The sequence below is a fragment of the Monodon monoceros genome, unplaced genomic scaffold, assembly GCF_005190385.1.
Source record: "Monodon monoceros isolate NGI ecotype Baffin Bay Population unplaced genomic scaffold, NGI_Narwhal_1 Super_Scaffold_15, whole genome shotgun sequence".
In the NCBI taxonomy this organism is placed as follows: Eukaryota; Metazoa; Chordata; class Mammalia; order Artiodactyla; family Monodontidae; genus Monodon; species Monodon monoceros.
This window is the reverse complement of record NW_021703771.1, coordinates 88,224,185-88,239,331: the sequence shown is the minus strand read 5'-3', so window position 1 is coordinate 88,239,331 and position 15,147 is coordinate 88,224,185. Positions and strand designations below refer to the sequence as shown.

General features: G+C 53.0%; 1 protein-coding gene across 7 annotated transcripts in view; it reads right to left on the bottom strand.

Annotated features, from left to right (window-relative positions):
* Window positions 1-413: 413 nt before the first annotated feature.
* ERMARD (ER membrane associated RNA degradation) overlaps window positions 414-15,147 on the bottom strand; it is a 31,581-nt gene continuing 16,847 nt past the window's right edge. For 5 of the 7 annotated variants that reach the window (XM_029223476.1, XM_029223473.1, XM_029223474.1 and 2 more), the window contains 7 exons: window positions 14,606-14,779; window positions 11,732-11,818; window positions 10,098-10,174; window positions 9,412-9,537; window positions 8,879-9,097; window positions 7,908-8,021; window positions 420-6,737 (listed from right to left, as the gene is read on the bottom strand). In XM_029223476.1, the coding sequence (XP_029079309.1) occupies window positions 6,557-6,737; window positions 7,908-8,021; window positions 8,879-9,097; window positions 9,412-9,537; window positions 10,098-10,174; window positions 11,732-11,818; window positions 14,606-14,779 (978 nt within the window). In that variant the 3' untranslated portion in view covers window positions 420-6,556. Of the gene's footprint in view, window positions 6,738-7,154; window positions 7,224-7,907; window positions 8,022-8,878; window positions 9,098-9,411; window positions 9,538-10,097; window positions 10,175-11,731; window positions 11,819-14,605; window positions 14,780-15,147 lie in introns of all 7 variants that reach the window. The other 2 variants (XR_003793660.1, XM_029223472.1) reach the window with 2 other exon arrangements.

Below are 15,147 nucleotides of genomic sequence, written 5' to 3'. Positions count from 1 at the left end.
GCGGCCTCACGCAGGGCTCCGCACACCTGTCCATCTCACCTGCTCCAGGATTTTCTCCTCCTTCAGACACTCTGAGTCCTGAGACACTCTGAGTCCTGAGATGCACTGGTCTCCCCGGCCCTCTGGGCTCTCCAGCAGAGCCCCTGCCAGGCCCCTCCCCTTCTCTGCGAACCCCCGGGGACACAGTCTGTGGACACAGTCTGCCTCCTGCCCCCTCCCGCCCACCTGACCCCGATTACCAGAGCCGTGGACGTTCCCCAGCCTCGTCCCGAGACATTTCTGGGGTCATGTCTTCCTCTGAACCCCCGGGGCCTCCCTCCTGCACTCGGCTGGATCCTTCTTGGCCTTCCTGGTTGTGCTTTGTTCTAACCATCATTCCTCCCAAGGGTTCGTCCTCACCTCTCTCCTCACCTGGCATACCCTCCAAGCCCAATCTGATGACTCCAACCCAGACCAAGGATGGAGAGGGAAACAGCAGGACCTTATGGCACCTGGGGCCCCTGCTGACCCCAGACCCAGCGCCTCTCCGATGGCACTTCCTGCCATCCATCCCCGCCATCCACGGCGATGGCCTCTTCCCTCTGCAGCCTCTTGGGACCCTTCAGCCTCCCTAGCAAATGCCTTGCCCACAGTGGAATGAAGTACTTATTTTCTGATTAGTTATGTCTATTTATTATGTAACTTTCATCCAAGCCAGAGAAATCGGAATTATCAACTACTACAGGGAAGAAAAAGAAAGAAATGAGCTGAAATATAGGAATCTGATCCCAGCAAGAAACTGGGTCCCTCCAGAGCGCTGACAGCGCTAACACACGTTCACAGGAAGGGCAGGCTCGTGACATTTCCTCACTGACACTCAAAGCCGTGTTACGTCTTACAAATGGGAGGGGAGAGTTGCAGTAACTCAGGGGCGAGGTTTTGTGAAATACAGTCACTCATGGGCTGCAGCAGCCAAGTTAAATTCCCGCGCAGAGCTGCAGGAAGGCCCAGCAACACTCCTGAGCACCCTCAGGGGTCTTGTAGTAGAACAGAGAACACGCCTAGGCGGGTTGAAAGGAGGTCAAACTCGGTGCCGCCACCCAACAGGCCTTGCCTCCGTTTGGATGAGTCCCCGGCCCAGAACGCAGGCCTGCATCAAGACCCTCCCCTCCGCGACGCTGGGAGCCCCTCTCTCGGGTCCTTGCTCTCTCCCCTGTAAAGCGGGCGGGATTGCGCCTTCACAGTGCTGCTGTGGGGATTCGCTCTCGGGAGAACCCACCCGCAAAGCCTTGTAGAAACGGGGCTGTGATGAGATGGAGAGGAGATGCCAGGTGGCACGGGCCTCGCTGGCCACGCCCCCTTCGGGGAGAGGACCAGCCCCACCCCGGCCCCGCCCTCCTCCCCCGAGGAGATGCCTTCCCAGGCCCCCCCGCTCCTGAAGGAGCTGTCCTACTGGGTGGGTGCGGGTGGAGAGGGGGCGGACGTGAACAATAAGGACCTCGAGGTACTCTGGGAACAAGGCGCCCACCCGGTACTTACACAGACGCACCTGTGCCACCGCCCGCCCCGACTGTAACCAGTGCTGCGGGGTTCGGCGCGTGACGGGCTTTTTTGAATGTACCCTAAAATACTCTTGTCTTAAAGGAATTGAATGATGTGTCAAAAGAACTTCCTGCATCATCCAGGGTCTTCTTTGGAAAAACTTAAGAACTGATCTTAGATGGGCTGTAAACGGTCCCAAATCGATTCACTCTGGTGCCACATTATCCAGGGCCCCGGGGACCCTGAGGGGTCCAGGTGCAGGTTATGTCTGCCTCGAAGACTTGGGGGCACGGGCACCAACAGAGCGACGTCGTCTTATTGGCACTGCGAAGCGTGGCTGTAGACCGGCCGCAGCCACGCCCTGCGGAGGCCTGCGTCCCCGCGGGCTCTTCTTAGCCGCCCCCAGACGCCGCAACGCCAGCTGGGAATTCGCGGTAAAGGGGAGCCGTCAGGAGGCCACTTCCACGGCACCTCCGCGCCGAACACCGTCCTCCGCAGGAAATCAACCTCAGTCTTCAAACAAAGAGCTTCTCCCCTGCGGTTCGTTCTCTGAGCTACACGGTCAATCCCGCCCGGGCTTTCCTCCCTGAGGACGGGAGCTCCTGCCTCGCCGGGCCGGAGTGAAAACTCGTTCCCGGGAAAAGCCCCGTGGGCCCTGCCGACAAGAGGGCGGCCACTCTTCACCCTCCCGGGCAGCCCGGGCTCTGCCCGCTGCAGGGAAGGCCGAAGGAAGGAGCAGGTGCCGCCCGGATCCATGATCCCCCAGCCCCTCCCCTCAGAGGCTTCCAGCGCATCCCGCGGCCGCCGCGGCCTTGCTTTGCCGAAGAGCGCCGCCCCGCGACCCGACAGAGAAGCGCAACAACGTGAGGCACGGGCCCAGCCCGTGCGACGGCGCTAACAGAGCTCCGGAGCGGCCCTCGCCTGAGGAGCCCGGAGTTTACTCGCAAGAGCAGCTTCGCGACCAAACCCTTGAAGCACAGCGAGGCAGGAGGCGCCGAGGGACGCGACCCAGCGACCCTCCTCCAGGTGTGCGCGCGTCTGGGCACACCGGACACCCACCTTGAGGGGCGCCCCCCGTGGCTCCGGTGCAGTCCTGCGGCGCCGCTCGGGCTGAGGCCGAGCTGTCCTTAGCGCCGACGGGCACACGGGGGGCAGCGGCCGGCTCCCCGCTCCCTCCACCGAAAACCCCGCAGAGATCCGGAGACTGCGGTGGGGGGAGCGGACCACGGGCTCAGGCCGGGACGTTCTCCGCCCGCACGCAGCACGGCTGCCACACGGAGGCACCCAAGTCCCTCCTCCTGGCAGGGCCACCGACGCCCGGGTCAGGAAGGGGCTGGGGGCTGCCCGCACACGGTCGTCACGCCAACCTAATCGGGGCGGGACGGTACCCTCCACACGTCACCCACGAGAAAACGGTGTGGGGGGCTGAGCCCGTGAATAAACGTGACGGAGCCGGGGTCTAGCCTGTGTCCAGCGTCCGAGCCTGCGGCCTCTGCCCTCTGCGGCCGCGCTCCTGAGGCCGGCACGAGCTGACTCCCTCCCGGGCTCGCTCTCGAATGGCTTGGAGAGCTTTTGATGGAGAACAAATTTAGCTAATCTTCACTTCTTTCCTTTTCGCCAGCAATTTCCATCTGCTGAAGGTATTCGGCCAGCAGAGAAAATAAAAAGCGTCCGGGGGGCGCATGAGGCTGACTCGCTAACTTCAGGCACCTCTGGCCGCTTCTCAGTTGCTTGGCCTCCTCAGCCGTGACGGACGGTGCCCATCGGGTCGTGGACCCTCAGCCGCCGGCGCCTGTTACCCTGGCGACTCCCGCTGGCTAGACAGCTGGTGTGGCACAGCCCTCAGGACGCCTGCCCCTCGGAGTGAAGTTCTACATCAGCTCAACGGTGAAGAGCAGCAGACATGGGACATTGAGGAAAACAATGAGCTTCAGCTCTCTCTGCTGCGGCTGCCACCCGCGTGGACGCAGGGAGGCATCCGATCAAGGCAGGGGTTCTGCAGGAGCAGGGCAGACAGAGAAAACAGACCGGGCGGAGAGGAGGAAGCCCGTGCGCAGTGCCCAGCCCAGCACCGGCCAGGAGCGGCGTGGCCTCCCCGAGGGCGGGCAGGCACCAGCCACACCGCCCTAGCGCCCGGCACCCCAGCAAGGGCAGCGCTTGTCACGGGTGCCACGTTGCCGCCGTTTGCCCACAGGGAGCCGCGGGAAGGGCCTGCAAGCACAGCAAAAGAATGCACGCCGCTCCCTGTGGGAGCACACGCTGGGGTCCTCGGACTACGGGGTTAGCACCCACACAGGCCTGCGCCCGATCTCACAGGAAGACAGCTCCCCCACCTCGAAGGCCAGACCAAGACCGGCGAGAGTCCTGGGCAGGACAGGAGATGGTCTTGGGGCAGAATGGACGGAAAGCTGACTGCGAAGTGACGGCCAAATGTGACTCTGAAGTCGCCAGCACCGGCATCTGCGGTGTGGGTGTCGAGCCTTCGCGGAGGATCTTGGTGTGCGGGCGCGGCCTGTGCGGTGCTGGGGCTGAGCCACAAACAGGCCCACAGCACAGACCCAAGGGTTCTGGGACACAACCGTGACAGTAACTCTCCTAGCTGCCCTCCGGACCGTGTACCGGCTAGAACCCCGACTCCACCGAGGCTCCTAGTGTCCTCGTGACCGAGATGGTGGGAGGTGTCGTCCGAGCCCTTGCGGCATCGGGCTGGCGCCTGCTGGAGCATCTCCTTCTGAAACTGCAGACGCCCACGCAGGACCAGGCTGTGCACGTTCCAAGGCCCAGGTCAGACACAAAAGGCTCACATGCCCACACCTCCTCGCCGTGTGCCCACAGGCTTAAGGAGAGCTTCCTACGGCCGGCTGCCCCAAGTACGAGTTGTTTGATTTCTGCAAAATCCACTGACACCACCTAAAGGAGAAAGTTGTAGTGTTACACCCTCAAGGGCAGCCCCCCGCACTGTCTCGGGGGGCAGGTCAAGCGCCGGGAAGGACCCATGGCCGTGAGGGTGGGTCTACACGGAGGAAGCAACTGGTAAGTGTGGCCAGGTGGTCAGGGGCCTGGAAGCAACGAGACCAGAAGTCGAGGGCCAGAGGTATCAGAGTGGTTCGTGGGCGTGAGGAGGTGAGTGCACAGCATGCTGACGTCTGTCCCACGAGAGCGCCCACCGCTGGCGTCAGGTGACACGGTGACCTGTGGACATCAGTGACCCCCACCCCCCATCACCACGGCACAGAAGCCCTTATCCGCTGGGTGGCTCTCCTGGCACCACTTCCAAGGCCTCAGCACGCGCTGTAGCCCCGTGAGCAGCCCCTGGAGGACATGGCGGAGACGGGGACGCCTGGGGCTGCTGTCCACCCGACAGGCACCCTCCTCTCTGAGCCACCAGGACACATGGTTGATGGAGGAAGCAGGTGAGGGGGGAGCATCCCTGTGACCCCCTCGGAGCCACGGCTTGTGGGGAGGCTAGGCCCCCAAGGCAGCCCTTACACAGGACTGAGGGCCCGCCCGCAGTGCTGGCCTTGTGTCAGGGAACCAAAGGACCGAGAGGGGCCGACTGTAATGGGGGTGACCGCCCCCCACGCCCCTGAGGACAGGGCTGCGGCCACAGGCGGGGACTTGGGGGCCCATGGGAAAGGATGCCCATTTCTAGGGATAAAAGTCAACAGAAAACTAGTTACCAAAACTAGGAAGATTTCTAGCGGGAAAGCCCTTTCAGGAATGAGGTTTGGGTCAACCTACCAGGTGAAGACCCACAACCAACAGAGGTGGGCAGCTGAGGGCAAAGGAACGCGATGAGCTGTAGAGCAGCAGCGTTTAACACGAGCTTCCGCCAGCCTAGTGGCCGCGGGGCTCTGCAGATCCTGCACTGGCTGGTGAGAGTACAGATCAGTCCATTTTCCCCCTTGCCCGTTCCAGCGCCAACACCAGGAGGGTTAGGAGCGGTTAAGCCTTCGAGCCCACACCCAGGAGGCCGTGACCGACCACAGGAGCACCTCTCCAGAGGTGGACACTCGACGTGGGCGTCTGGCATCACATGAGGCAGAAGCAGGTTTCACTGTCTTTACCCACAAGTTCACTTTACAAGGGGGTTGCAGGTACTGGGCTGGTGAAGCGACAGATGGAACACGGATGGCTGTTGTCACACGGCCCTACCTCCCCAACGGCGGCCTCCACGCTCATCTCTGACAGCTGAGAAGCCAGAACAGGCTGTGGGAAGTCCTTCCTGGGAGGCCAGACCTGCCAGCAAGGCTGGAGAAGGCTGTGCATCACGGCAGGTGGGTGCAGCCGAGCACACACAGACTGGGGTTGGGGGCAGCCCTGCAGGGGTTCCTGGAGAAACACAGCCTTGCTGCTGCCACCGAAGTGGACGAGGAGCTTCCTGCAGTGGCCACCCAGGGCATGCTGCGAGGGCTGACCCGGCTCTTCTGGCTGCAGCCCTGGCCCTCACTCCTCCGCCCTCCTGGTTCCTGCACTAAACCCGCCAGACCTGGAAACCTGGGGACGTGCAGACCGTTAGGCGTGCTGCCCAGCGTCTTCCAGGAGCTGTTCCTCCCCAACCCTCTCCCTCGAGATCTGAATCATATCAACCTCACTCTCAGCTCCAGGGACAAGGGTGACCAGCCCAAGCCCTCCCTCTACGCCCCAGTGGCCGGTCCAGGAGTAGACATCCACCTAGCCTGACTGGTGAGTGCAGGGCAGGGTCTTGGCCACAGCCATCGTTTCAAGATTAGGCCTGTGGCCAGTAAGATGAAGCCGCCCATTCCTGGGTGACAGCTGGGTGAGAAAAATCTCTCCTCTGGACAGTATGCATTGGGAGATGAGGCCCAAAACTGCTACGGCCAGTTCCCAGGGATTCAGCCTGAGGTTCACACCAACAACTTGGGAAAAGCAAGTCAGGAAACTGCAGAGCAACGGACCTTGTGCCCTGATCAAGCAGTACCTGGAATCCACCCTGCCTTTGGATTTTCAACTCACATGCTGTAAAGTCTATTCAGGTCGGGTTTTCTGATAGATCCCAAAGCATCCTGACTTATTAGACTACTTTACTCGTGGATTTCTTGGCTAAATGTATTAACATTTGCTTCTTCTCACTAAAAGTCCAAATTTTCAACAAGGCCACCTGTGTGAGATTGACAGCTTCATCCCACTTGTTCTTGTCTTGGCTGGTGTAAGCCGCCAGGTTCTCTGTGTACTGCAAGATGGACTTTAAGAACCTGTTTAAAAGAAAGAAATTAATTTCTTTATCTATGCCCTTGTAAAATGCAATAATGATTTAAATGTATCCCCTTCATTTTAAAATTACAACTAAAGTTCTGTAGTTAATTTTTGTCTGAGGATTCAAGAAAAAGAAATACATTCAAAACAGAAATGAGAGAACACAAATTGGATGAAGGAGAAGAACGCCGAACTAGAGTGTCACTGGAGGGGATGGACACCTAGACTCCACACAGCTCACATACCCTCCATCTTTCTCTACCAAATCCACATATGACGGATGCTCTTAGCTGATGGGACTCGGTTCCAGAAAGGACCTTAGAGGCCGTCTGGACCACACTCACGCGTAATAAACCCACAGGACACAGGACCTCGGGGGCTGTGCCTCCTGTTCCCACCCTGATGACCAGCCTCACCCGACGGAGAGAGGGGCCACCCCTTCAAAGGAGACACGTCCCACCTGGAGCAGCTACTGCAGGCTTTTCCTGAAAGATAATTCGTCAGAAAGTTCACAGGGGAATTACCTCTGACTGATGGGAAGAAGCGCTATTTTCACATTTTCCAAGTTCTCCTCAAAGGTTCCCAAGTAGCCTAAAATCTTCTCCAACTACGAATTTTTGAAATTTTCAAACTCAGGGAGAAGTTAAAAGAATAATACGATGAAAATCCACAGACCCTTTTTTCTAGAGGCGTAGTTTTCACTTAGGGTGATTTTGCCCCCAGAAGACTGTGGCAACATCTGAGCCATTTTTAGTCATCACAACTGGGGGCTACTGGCATCTAGTGGGTGGAGGGCACCACCCTACAGTACCTGGGGCAGCCCCGCGGCAGAGACAGTCCACGGTTTTGAGCCGTGACCTGGCCCCAGGCATCTGCACAGCTGCCTGAGACGGTGGCACCCTCTCCAGCTTCCTCCCGATAACACTGTCTGGACATTATTCTTACACCAGAGGGAGGAATTCCTAAATCATTCACATGTAAATCACATTAAATTTTCTGAAACATGTCAGTTTTAAAGGCTCACAAATTTGCACTTAAGTCCACAGAGAAGAACAGTTCAGGACCAGACTGTGGGGTTGAAAAAATCACCAAGAAAATAACCAACAGGAGTGAACATGATTCAGAATTAGCAAAACACAGCTGCGTCTCCTGTACGTGAGGGCACTGACCTTAGATACTGCTGATATTCCGAAGTATTTTTCCCAAGAACCACATGAATGTTGACCAATTCCAGTGCAATCAGCAATAAAATCAGATAAAGCATAGGAGACAGAAGCTTAATACTAAAAATAAAGTAAAAGTTAATAAACGTAAGTATGTATCACCTTTATAAGGAGAAAAATGTTTCACCTAACCAATCCTTCTTTCAAAAGTCCTTAAATCCAAACTTCTCAAAAGAACACTCTTATGTGGACAGCCGTTATCCCAGTGGCCGTGAGCCCCGGCCCCTGCAGGCTGTGCGGGATGCCCCCCAACCTTGGGCCTGAGCTCCTCGCCTGGTTCTGAGCCCGCAGGCGCCCTGCCTGCTCTGAGGACCAGGCTCCACCGGCTCGGCACCCGGTCCCTTTGCCCAGTGGCAGCTCCTTCCTTACAAGTCAGCGTTCAGCAAAGGACTCTCCCAAGAGGAGAAACACAAATGGCTTAAACATGAGAATGGGTTCAACGTCTCTGGGACCAAATTCCAGTTAAAGTCAGACTCCAGTCTTCCCGGGAGGAATTTTTAAATATATCCTGTTTTGGGGAAGGATGTGTGATGTAACAGCATCATCTCATAAACTGCCGGTAAGGGTGTATATATGTATGTATGTAACCTTCCGAAAGCAAAGGAATACTTACTAAAAGCTTTATAAACACAGATACCATTCAACCCAGAAATTCTAGGAATTTGTCCAAAATGGTAATTTCATGAGGATGTAGCACATTCTAAAATACACAATGCTGGCATCCCCAGGTAAATCTGCTGTCGTATTTTAAATCCGGGACCATAGAACCCATATCCCAAAATTATAAATTGTATTTTTAAGTGACACATATGTAACTTCTGAAAATAAGTATTTCTCTGAAGTCAGGGGTAGAAGTGTACCCTGAGGTAAGAGCTGCCCAGCAGGGCTCCTCTAAACGAGACCTGCGAGCCGCGCACCTGTGAACCAGGCGCAGGTAGTTCCGCCGCTGCCGGGAGCGCAGGCTCCTGTCCTCCCACTGCCGGCGCCTCAGCTCCGCGCAGGCGGCCACCTGGTCACACACGCGGTGGCAGTGGGCGCCGATCTTCCGGAGCACGGCCAGCACCTCCAGGACGGCTCTGGGGCAGAACAGGGTCCGGACAGGGATGCTGCAGAGCTCACGGAGCAGCTGGGGCCACCTGCAGAGCAGAGCGAGAGTCCCGAGGGCCTATGGTCACCAGTCCTCCGTGGCCTGCACACCTGCCGCGGCCTCCAACGCGGTCTCGGTTTCCTGCTGCAATCGTTACACTGGGCGGGTGTCGATGGTGAGAACAGATCGTGTGTTGTAACGTCCGTCAGACAGACCAACGCACGCACCATCAGGGCTTATCTAATAATTCCTCCTGGGACACAGTAGGATCCTAACACTACCTTCAACGTGTAAGACTTCAAACACAGAAAACTGCAAGGTCGGCGACCCCAATATACTTCACCCAGGATACCCTGAACTTACTTCTCAGGCGGAAGGTGCTCCGAGTCGTGAGGAACGCGGTGGGTCTCGGGCACGTGGTGACACAGCTCAGCCACGATTTCTGTGATTAAAGAGTGGCAGGCATTTATTTCAGAATTACCTTCTGATCTGAAAAACAGAAAACATGTAAAGATACATGACAATGAGCAAGATGCCTAATTAGTGCCAGTGCAGAATAATATTTATTTCAGTGGTTCACTGAGCAAAGCACTCAATCTGCAACTCGCTTTCCCCAAAAATAAAATGAAAAAGCCACCATCAGAGGGAGAGGTAAAAAGAAACGACAAAACACACTGTGGGCGATGCACCTGCTGTCAGAAGATGCCCTGTGACCCTCGAGAGTCCTCCCTCAAGCTGACTCTGCAGTGTGTCCACGCCCACTCCTCTCCTGAGCTTCAGACCCGCTGTCACACCGTCCACTAGGTATTTCTGCCAGATGCCACCCTCCTCCCCACAAGGCCTGCCTCTCGTCCCTGTGCCCTTGGTCTCTGCAAACGGCTTCCCCATGACCGGGCCCTGAACCCCCAGTCTTGGCCCTCCAGTCACTAAGACCTAGCAACTCCTCCTTGGGATCTGTCTCCCAACAGGCTTGCCAGAGAAAAAAAAATCGTTCATAGGCTGACATTCTCGGACCCTCGCGAGGCCTGCATGACTTGGGGGGCACTCACCGCTGAGCCTCCCTTTCAGATCCTTCAGGCAAAGGCAGCAGAGGCCAAACTCCGATGCTCCTCTCACAGCTCAGCACCTGACAGGACAATGTACAACTGCTTTTCAAGATTTTTAAATAATGTTCTAGAAAATATGTTTTTAAGTTGTTACAGATGTTGTCATCACTTCCAAGAAAAGACGTATCTGTAAAATTGTTACAGATGCCACACTTTAAAACTAGGTGATGGGTCTGTTACTCGATCAAATCAGGTAAAGGAAGGCAGGTGAAATATGGGATTCCAAGGAAGTGTCCAAAATTCTTCTGATGCCTCCTGATGAGAGTTGGTCCGTGTCCCCGCCCCTGGTTGGGGCCAGCCGTGGCGAATACCTGTGGCCTTGAGAACACAGGGAGAAGCAGGTTGGAGACGGGCCCCTCCCCTCGTCCCCACCTCTGCTCGGGTGCAGCTTGCCGAGCACCCAGCACAGACTTCCACTTCTCAGATGGGTTCCTGTCTGGCAGAGCCCGTCCCAAATTTATGACCCACAAAAGCACAAGCAAATTAAGTGGTTGTTGATGCCACCAAACGAGGTACTTTGTTACGCAGCTGATATCCCGAGCAGCGGACTTAGAAAGAACAGGATGCAAGATTGGCTGCAGAATAAAAGGTGACTAAATCACAGGCGGCAGGAGTCGAGGCCACGGAAAAGGTGAAGGTGCAGAACGCCCACTGTGGGGAAAGGAAGGGGCGTTGACCAGGGACCTGGAAGCAGCAGCCAAGGAGCAGGAAGGCTGGCTCCCCGAAGCTTCTCTTCCTTCCAGAACCTTCCCTCCTTTGCTGAAGCCTCCCTCCCTGAACGCTTCTGGGTCCTCCTTCTATCGGCTTTTGTTCTGGAAGCTCGGAATCACGATGGGCAGACAGTGCGATGCGAGTGGATAAAGGTACCAGAGCAGCCCGACGCGCCATTGCAAACAGGACCCGCTGACACAGGAACTCAGGCTGATTCCTTCCCGCAAACAGCAAGGACAGAGCGCCGCTGGGTTCTGCTCCTGCACAGCTGCTGATAACCCCCTCCTACCTGATGCTACTCAGGACCTGTCTTCTCCAGGCTCGGCTTCTCCCCGGCGCCACTGCAAATCTCCCCAATCCATTCTGTGCTGATTTTACAGCTTCCTTTTAGAATTTCTCAGTTAGCAACTATCATGATTATTATATTCTTGGAGACGACCCCATTTTTGCCCCCTCGTACCGCCTACCATACAGAAAATAAAGTCTCTAGGCTACTCGCCAAATTGTAACTTCCTGGTAGAAATGCTTAAGAAAGTTTGTTGCCTGCTTGTTTACTTTACAGGTTAACAAAGGCTGACCTCATAAAGCTGGCGTCCCTCACCACCGAAAAGCAACACCTGTGACCAATCCCGGGTTAACAGCACTCAGCCACCCATCAAGTACCAAGAACGCCGAGGACACAAACCCCACCACAACCCTAACTGCTGGACCTTAGAAAGACACAGTGGCTTGGCCAAGGCCATGTGTCCAAGATGAACGCAGGCTACAAAGCCAGCTCTGTGGACTTGCAGCCCGGCTGGACAAGGCCGGCCTGTACCTCTCAAATCTCTGCAACAACTGACCTGCACACGCCCCTCCCCACACACCTGCTTTTTAAGCTGAGAAACTGGATGGCAGCGAGCGCCGTAGGCTTCTGCAACGCTCACCAGTGCTCTCACTGCTGCCTTTTCCTGCTTTAGAGAAAACAGACAATTGTTACTACAACTTCTGGTCAGGCTCCTACTTTTCTTCTATTGCATCTCAGGTCATTTAAGAGTCCCAATTTCCAATCAGCTTTCTTCACATAATTCTCTCAGCTAAAAGAAAGCAAAACTCTTCATTAAAATAGGTCTAACAAGGCTTCCCTGGTGGCGCAGTGGTTGAGAGTCCGCCTGCCGATGCAGGGGACACGGGTTCGTGCCCGGGTCCGGGAAGATCCCGCGTGCCGTGGAGCGGCTGGGCCCGCGAGCCATGGCCACTGAGCCTGTGCGTCCAGAGCTTGTGCTCCACAATGGGAGAGGCCGCAACAGTGAGAGGCCCGCGTACCGCAAAAAAAAAAAAAAAAAAAAAAAAAGGTCTAACATAGTAGTCAAACCATAACCAACAAAATTTTTAAATGAGGCTGATTAACAATGATAAATTACAAAGGCCACTCTGTTCACAATGCAGCAAAACAAGAAATAAATGGGGGAAAAAAAGATGCCAAACAATTGGAAAATGTAAGAGATTCTCCTAAAAAACTAGGACATAAGAATTTAAACATTAAAAATCAATATAACTAAAAGAGGATTACATACTATAAACACTCAATTGCCAAACATACATTTTTAAAAGAGTAAATATAACATTATTTACAGCTGACGCATCTGTATAACTGGAAAACCCAAGGTGGCGGACTATTACCAAGTCAGTGAGCTGAGAGTGGACAAATTTAATACACAAAAGTCAAGAGCTTTCCTACGTATAAGCAGTAACTACCCAGAACTCTCAATAGCACAAAACAACTCATATAGTTAGTCGTTACTTGGAGAAGAGATGCACTCAACTTTCACTCACGCAGATACCTACACGGGTGCTACACGGAGCAGAGAGAAACCAGCCCTCACTGTGTGGTGAACGTCCGGCGGGGTCGCCAGGACTCACACCTGAAGTCAGTGACGAGCCGGCAGCCACCACAGCACACACGGCTTCTCCCCTGAGACAGGAACCTCAGGAGGGCCTCAGAGCACAGTGGGGACACATGGGGGCCACACCCCTCCCAGGGGCTCAGGGGAGCAGTGGGGGTGGCAGAGGAGGGGGGATGCAGATCTGGGGCACCAGCTTGAGGTAGAGGATTGAACGTGGAGGGTGAAGAGTGGGGACTGGCCTGTGTCAGGGAACAATGTTCAATCTTGCAAAAATGTCAATTATCCCCACATTAATCCCTCAGAAGCCCATTCCTGTGGGCTGGTTGGTTGGGCTTGGGCTTTGTGTTTAACTACACAGGTTCACTGGAATAATAACAATTAGAGAAGAGGCAGGACAATTCTGAAGAAGAAGAGGGGCGGGAAAGTAATCTCTCAGATATCAAACTGTACCATGAAGCTTAGTAAAGACAGGCAAAGAGAGTCCAGGTCTGGAGTCCAGTGCACACAGTATAGAGATATTTATTCTCTAAATGGCGTCTGGTCAACTTGCAAGCAATTTGTTAAAAAAAGAAAAAAAGTACAGCTAGATTCTCTAACTCACTCCCAGCTGAAATAAATTCCAGCTGGATCAATAGATGTAAATCAATAGATGTAAATGTAAATCAATAGATGTAAAAAAAATCAATAGATGTAAATGATGTAAATTTACATCAATAGATGTAAATGATCAATAGATGTAAATGATTTACATCAACAGATGTAAATCAACAGATGTAAATGATCAACAGATGTAAAATGTAAATCAATAGATGTAAATCAATAGATGTACAAAGCTATAAAACTATACAGGAAAACATATGAATACATTTATAATTTTGGAAAGCAAAGGGTCTTTTAAGAACGACTTCAAATGCATAAGTCAGAGAGAAAAAACATCAAAACCTAAAGACCGGTAACAAGCAACACATACTCTGAAAATGGCAAATAAGGCTAATAAACCAGTGAGGAAAATGAAACTGAATAAAACAGAGCAAAGATGTTCACAGGAAGTTCAAAAAAGAATTTCAGCATCATAGTCAGACATTTTCCACAGCAGAGAAAATTCTAAATCACCCATCAATGAAGGACAGCTTAGACAAATAATGACACATTGATAAGATGGGGTATCAAGCAGCTGAGACAGAGTAAGGTAGAACAAAGTTGCCAAAAATAAACTGTTAATGAAATGCTAGTTATAAAACAGAGTATGTCCTGCTTTGGAACCTGCACTGCAGGCTCATGGAAAGATGTGGAAGCAGAGACACTCAGCTACTGACAGCAGTCACCTCTGGGAGAAGGGATTCCTGAGAACTTTCACTTTTTGTATTAATTTTTCTACCCTGTTGGAATTTTGAAACAAATTTTACCATAATTGTTACATGTACAGTCTGAAAAAAAGATTAAAATATAACTAACAATCTAACCTATTTCTTTTAAAATATAAAAGAATTACAGTTTATTGACAAATGCAAATATTCTACTCTCTCATTTAATATTAATAGTCCTCTGTAAATTTTTCCAATTTATTTAGTTAATCCTGTTTTATACTTTGTTCTCTGGTTTGCAATATCCCATCACTGTTAAAAACACAAGCAAATGTATGCTTAGGAAATAGGTTGAATTATTTTAGGTGAGATCAAGTAATATTGATTTATTTGTTATAGACAATGCCTGTACACATGTACACATGTTCAGATGGAGGCACACTGTGCTCATATAAAAGATGATTAAAATATAATTACATTTGAAAATAAACTACATTCCTTCATAACTTAATGACCGTGAATTTAATTAATCTTCTTTCCTACACATTACCTTAAACACTGATAATAGATCTTCGTCAATAAATCTGAGTAAAAGTACAAAGGAAAATGCAAGCAACTGATTGGCTGCTTCTTTCGGAAATTCAGGTAAACTGATTTCCCCGTGGCTTAAACGATCTCTTAGACGGGGACCTTCCTGATGGTTCAGGAAATCCCAGAGAAATTCCTATCAAAAAAAGGACACAGAAAATATTTGGTTAGTATTCTCAGCAGAAAGAAGGAAAGTCCGAAGGCCCAGAAAGGGCAAGCCCAAAACATCTGAGGAGCAGCAATGTTCATTACAGAAAAGTTAGCCTGAAAAAGAAAGTCATTCAAGGTCACGCAACAGAAAAGTATCAAGTTACGATAGTCCCTGGATCTCTTGGCTTTATCACTGCACTCGACTACCTCAGGCAGGACTGCACCCCACTAGCTCAGCATGGCCCTGAGGAAACCCCGTCCTCTGTAACTGCACTCCACAGCCTCAGGCAGGACTCCCCTGAGGGCGCCCTGCTGTCTGTAACTGCACCCCACCCCTCAGGCAGGACTCCCCTG